Source organism: Xenopus laevis, chromosome 3S (genome assembly GCF_017654675.1).
Source record: "Xenopus laevis strain J_2021 chromosome 3S, Xenopus_laevis_v10.1, whole genome shotgun sequence".
Lineage (NCBI taxonomy): Eukaryota > Metazoa > Chordata > Amphibia > Anura > Pipidae > Xenopus > Xenopus laevis.
This window is the reverse complement of record NC_054376.1, coordinates 78,816,314-78,822,313: the sequence shown is the minus strand read 5'-3', so window position 1 is coordinate 78,822,313 and position 6,000 is coordinate 78,816,314. Positions and strand designations below refer to the sequence as shown.

General features: G+C 39.9%; 1 protein-coding gene across 5 annotated transcripts in view; it reads left to right on the top strand.

Moving 5' to 3' along the window:
* Positions 1-200: 200 nt before the first annotated feature.
* ptprz1.S (protein tyrosine phosphatase, receptor type Z1 S homeolog) overlaps positions 201-6,000 on the top strand; it is a 110,180-nt gene continuing 104,380 nt past the window's right edge. For 3 of the 5 annotated variants that reach the window (XM_041587594.1, XM_018254220.2, XM_041587593.1), the window contains exon 1: positions 204-494. In XM_041587594.1, coding sequence (XP_041443528.1) covers positions 437-494 — 58 coding nt within the window. In that variant the 5' untranslated portion in view covers positions 204-436. 5 annotated transcript variants of the gene reach the window in all.

Here is a 6,000-nt window from a genome sequence, read left to right as displayed (position 1 = left end):
CCGAATTTGTTTATAGGCTGAAGATTGCTGCTGAGTTTTCTGCATGCAGGTGATTAAGGTGGATGCTGGATATTGCAAGAAACATTCCTGATCACCTTCTGTCTGGATTTTGTTTGAGCCCAAAGCAGCAGCAGAGAGGTTCTAGAAGGGAACCAATCAGCTGCTGGGAGGCGTGTGCTTCAGCCCCTGTTAACCCTCTCTGAAGATGAGGCAGGTCTAATCTGCCTTTGAGGCAGCGCTTGCCTGGGAAGCCGTTTTCTTTGCTTCTTTTCCCTGTTGCCAGTGGCTGAGAGCAGGGAGCCTAGGAGAAATCGCTGTAGCCATGAAGAAATGCTGCTAGAAGTGACCCATTCCCTAAGGAATAAGCTCTGTGCCCTCTGGATCAGCACTACTACACTCTTTTATTGATTAACACAGGACGGGAAAGGGCAGGAAAATGTTAAATCCCCGCTGCTTTCTGGTGTGCCTTCAGCTCTTTTCTGTCTGGCAAGTGGGTAAGTGATCAGTACCTGGTAACAAAGAGGAGCCAGGGCGGGGGGGGGGGTATTTCATGAAATAGGCAGCCCCTTGCTCTGCTTTACTTTCTGTGGAGACACAATACTTGCTCCTGTGTGCTGGCAAGTCACTAGATGGTCGCATCATTATGCGCCTGAACGAGTTTGTCTGGATTGTCAGCTCACCCATAGCCTCTAGCAATAGAAGTCCCTATGGGAGAGCTACATGGGGCAAATAGGAAACACCTCTGTCATGTCCATTCACTATTGGTCATGGGGGTGTGTGACTTTGTTATTTGACACCATTTCCATTCCGTATCATATCATCAGGCTGCTGGGCGACCAGTTATATGGCAAACAAAGGATGATAGAACATGGGGTACAAAGTATCTGTCTGTGTGGTGCACTAACACAATGGCTAGGGACCTTTATTACATAGAACATCATCTATCACACAGTGCCCTGGCTTTGCAGAATAAAGAGACAGGAACATAATAGGAAATTCTATTTTTTTCATGCGTTGCTATGTTGCAACCTCCAGCAGCTGATGGGTATATAACATGCTTGGATAATCAATAAGCCATTGACATGCTAATTATTTTATTCTATAATATGGTGAAGAGACATTCCCTAGTGCATCATGTCTCTAATGACCCACAGAGGATGTATGCTTCATGTTAGAGACCTCAAATGAGAATGCCAGATTCCATAGATCAGGTAAATGAACTCATATGGGAAGCAAAGCTGCTTGCAGTAAAATCATTCATCCAACACTGCCTGTTGGACAGATGGTGCAAAAGAGAAAGGCTGCCTTTCATCATCTGTTTAGATTACAGGGAAATGAACTTCACTAAAGTACCTTTCAAGTGTCACCCTAGGACATTAGGGGGTATTCATCTGCTTGGCAAAAGCTCAAGAGCTTTCAGCTCCCCTTTGGTGCCTATAGCATTAAACACATGGCATGTAATGCTTGAACCAGATAGCCTTTAACTTCCTTTGTATGATAATCATTGTGTTCGATTATAAACTAGTGCCACTATTTATCCAATCATAGCTGAGGCAGTTAATTAGATTTTGTTTCACTGTTCTCCTCTGCTACCATAGTTACCATTTTATTGTTAATTTGCCGACTTCCATTATTCAGACAAAGACCTGAGTTGTGTTTTCACTTTGCTGAGCTATATTGTCTTGGGTATCAAACATATGTTACACATATTAGACTACTATAACAATAAAGCTCTGATATATAAAGTAGTTGCATCAGGACCAATTTTAGAGAACAGCAGCAGGGGATTTTCTTGGCTCAACATCCCTAGTGGAGGGCCCTTGGCTACAAAATGGCCTTTTAAAAATCTTTAAGCTTTGTTAAACTTCCTTCATCTGTCTGACATCCTAGTGGGTGGCAGGCTGAAAATCCAGGATTTACATATTTCTGAATTTCAGTGCTTCCACCTTTCTGATTTATGCTGGGATCCCTCTGTTAGACACACAAAGGCATATAATGGCAGTGAACCTTTGCTAACATTTGCCCCTGCATGACAGCTGCGTGAAATTGAGCCAATTCCATTTATATATGTTGGTAAATCCACCTGGCTGATTATGACATCAATCCAGGGATTTCTCAGCTGTGGAGGGATACGCACTAGGGCTCAACCAGTGGCCTATAGAATTATAGCAAAAGGGGAAGTGCTCCAGGAATAATAAGAAATTGGCCAAACAAGCTGCATGGCTTATCCAAGAGACCCTGTAGTCTTGGCGACTGCCGAAACGCTCACTGTGTGTTTGGCCAGTGGCCTACTTATTCTGAGCAAGGCTCTGCCTTTTTGTGGCCTGTCTAACTCGAGCCCCAAGCTGTTGGCAAACATGTTAACTGTAACTTTTTACAAGATTTAATAAACAGATGTTGCTGTAATAGCATATGTACATTTGCTTGATAAGAAAAAATATAATCACAGTAACCATTCTGAGCCACACTGTTTAAGTTATATCCTTTGGTTCTTAGAGAAACATATGGCCCATGCAGCATTCCCCATTATGTTCTATTAGAAGTACGTAGGGCCTGGACTTAGCTCCTAAGTAGATAACCTCCTGCTCATTTGCCACTGCTCCTTATAGCCTTTCTAGCAGTGACAACAAACAATGGGCTGGAGACTTCATTCTAAAAACCTGGCTAGCAGGGTTGGACTGAGGTGCCTGGGACCCATCGGGGCTGCTGCTGCTTCAGGCCCTTAAACCCCCTCGAGCACCCCACTCCAGCGGTGAAGATACCTTAGGCCTCCGTGCCACACCCCGGCCCCGCCCCCCTTGGCTACCCTATTTTCTTCTCACGGTGGCAACTGGGGGCCAGGAACTAATAGCAGGCACTAATAGCAGGTCTGGGCTGGCACATTCCGACCCTGCTTGCTAGCCAGAGGTATGGCATCTCTTTGCACTTCTATAAGTCAAGCAATTAACTATTACTGATTTTCAAGATATTGTATTCTTCTGTGGGACATTGAGAAATACATATTCATCTGGCTATCACAAGTTCATACTATTGATTGTTGAAAGTACCAGTTTAAAATTGTGCATATCTGTTCCTACTGTGCTTAAATCATAAAAATCACAGGCTGCTTGGTAGGAAAATGAGAAGCAGGTAGAATAGTCCTTGTCCTGCCTGGTGGAAAAATACAGATTCAATGAATTACAGCCCATGTATGTATTGTTGCAAAGGTCATCTTCTTGTACTGTTCTCACAAACAAGAATTTTCCATTCTGCCATGCATGTGTACATATTTGTGCACATGAATGTAAATGTGTGCCTCCTGTGTTCATATAATGTGTTTGTGTATCTTTTAGTTGTGTTTGCTGTGCAGTGTATTGTGCATTTTAGTCACTCTAAGGGCCCTTTCAAATAAAACATTCAGCATTTAAATGTAAGGCTAGGGCCAGACTATTGATGATTCTCCGCAGAGGGAGCGGATTCTAGGCCTGCGTTTCTCCAAAGGCGGCGATCCGCAGTCTAATTGGCCAAGATTAAGAGATTGTTAAGTGAAACAGTGGCGTCATGAGGAAAAAGTAATAGAACCAATTATTGTTGTGTAACTCACCAAAATGTACCTGGGGCCAAGGTGCCATAATTTTCAGCAAAGGGAGCAGATTACAGTAATAGAAGCAGACAGACACATTTTTGGGTGTAAACCAGGGACATATGTCATTTTATATATATGTAACCCTGTTTAGAACTAAGTAGGCCCTGATTGAATGCTGAATTTCCAAAGCAGTCTTGATCCAAGTCTGAATTCTACTTCTCTACGGATCATTTTAAGGCCTTGTGCAAATTGTTTGTAAGTGTAATCTGAACAGTTTACAAAATTAGATCCAATTGTCACAATGGCAATAAAATATAAATATGAAACTATAGAGTAATGTTGCATGTACATGTTTTCTGCCAGTGCTATGGATCTTGTTTTATCTGTATCTATCACACCAAAGTTAAAATGAATGTGGTGTCTGAACACCCCAAACGATTCACATTTGTATACAAGCTGCTGCATAAGTACTAAAAACTTGCATTATTTTAGTCAGAACATATTAGAGAGACTGACCCAAGTCATTGTTACAGTAGTAAAATAACATGATTTTCTATTGGTAGGTTCACTAAACCTATTGCTTAATATTCGGAAATGAAACCTAACAATTGGTAAATACATTAAGAAGGCATTCAATGTTATACACTGCAAACACATATGAGACAATTATATAAGCCATCTGTACAAAGTTTCAGCACAAGCCTTACTTGTCCTGTCCTGTCTGTTCAATGACTAATCATCTGGAGAAGAAATATGTTTTGAGGTTGAATACATATGAGTGGAATTTGTTTGTATTTGAGCCAAATATACAAAGATTATTGCTTTTCATTTCCCTCAGTTTTAGAATATGTGAACCAGTACTAGCCCACATACAGTTTGGTTACCATCCTCATATTATATTATTTTACGGTTTGCCATAAGCTCTTTTTACAAGTGCTATACCAGCAAAATTGTAATACATAAAGTGCTATAAATTATAGTGCAATAACAGTGAGAATTCCTGCAAGAGTTGTAATTCAGTAACAGATGGAGAGAGTAACAGGTCAGTAATAATGTTTTATGTAGCCTTGTTATCAAGGTGTCTGAATTAATGAAGTATTTCATGACTACAAATTCATAACACTCAATGATGATCAGAAGTTTAACAAGACTAGAACTAACGTCAATTCTCCTGAGGTGCTCTGCACTGCCTGAAAAATGATCAATTGTAATTATATTTTAAAAAATTGTTAAAGTTTGCTTCAAAGGTTATAGACCATACACATGCCAAATGTTGTATGAACTTGTATGTGTATGACTATCTTAAAGGAGAACTAAACCCTAAAGTGACTGTGCAGCATCTCTGGACATGTATATACAGTGTGCTAAGCAAATATAAGACTTTGTTAGGTAGGTTTAACACACCCTTCCCTTTGTATGTTAGAAAAGAGGGATGATTCAGCTGCAAACAAAGTAAGTTGTTTTGCAACAGATCATTGACACAAACTTAAAATATTTGGCTTTTCCTTTGAAGAAATACTTCCGGCTGTTATTGTAATGATTTAACTGAAGATATGATATTTGATTCTTTTTAAAAAAAGCATAATGTTTTCAGTAAGAAACAAATACAGGAAGAAATTCACAAAGCCCAGAAGATAGTGGCTGATTTGTCCGTGCTTGATGCAATATTCTAAATTTTAAAAAAGGGTGTAGGATCTAATATCTGGAAGCTTGGGACGTCGGGTTTTCCAGATAAGGGATCTTCCTGTGATTTGGATCAAGTCTGCTCAAAAAACCTGCTGAGTTCATGTAGAAGTCAAGGCAGATGTCCCGTTGATATCCTGATCTGCGCTGGGTTTCGTTCAATAATCAGAACATTTTGTGGTTTCAGGTATGAAATCTGAAAAAGTTGGAGGTTTCGGGCATCAAATCCGAAAAAGTTGCTGTTTTTGGTGGCAAATCAGAAAAATTTGTATGATTAGGATTTTTTCAATTTTTTTCCTGCACATGAAATTTTCATAAACATGTATTGATGGGTGCGGATTTGGTTGGAGTCGTTTTCAGGAAATAAAAAAAAAACTAAATATGATTTCATACAGTTTAGTAAGGATCAATTACAATGTACTTTATTATTATAAGAAGAAGGTGAACTCTTCCTTTAAATGAACAGGTTAGGTGACAAAAGTTGTGGAAGGTGCTAGGCAAGGGACCTAGCAATCCACAATATTGACACAATAGAGGGAATTCACAAAAATGGTGTTAGTCTGAGATACAGTGATGCAAAATGCTTGGTTATGCTCAAAAAGCTTCTATCAACAAATTCACAACTGTTTTAACACTAGTTTTGTTTTATTTACTGCTGTGACTTCACCAGTATCATATCACAAGGCAAGACGTTGGACTTTTGTCCACTAAGGAAACACAACACTTGTTTATTTAAGCAGGCTTACTTCAAC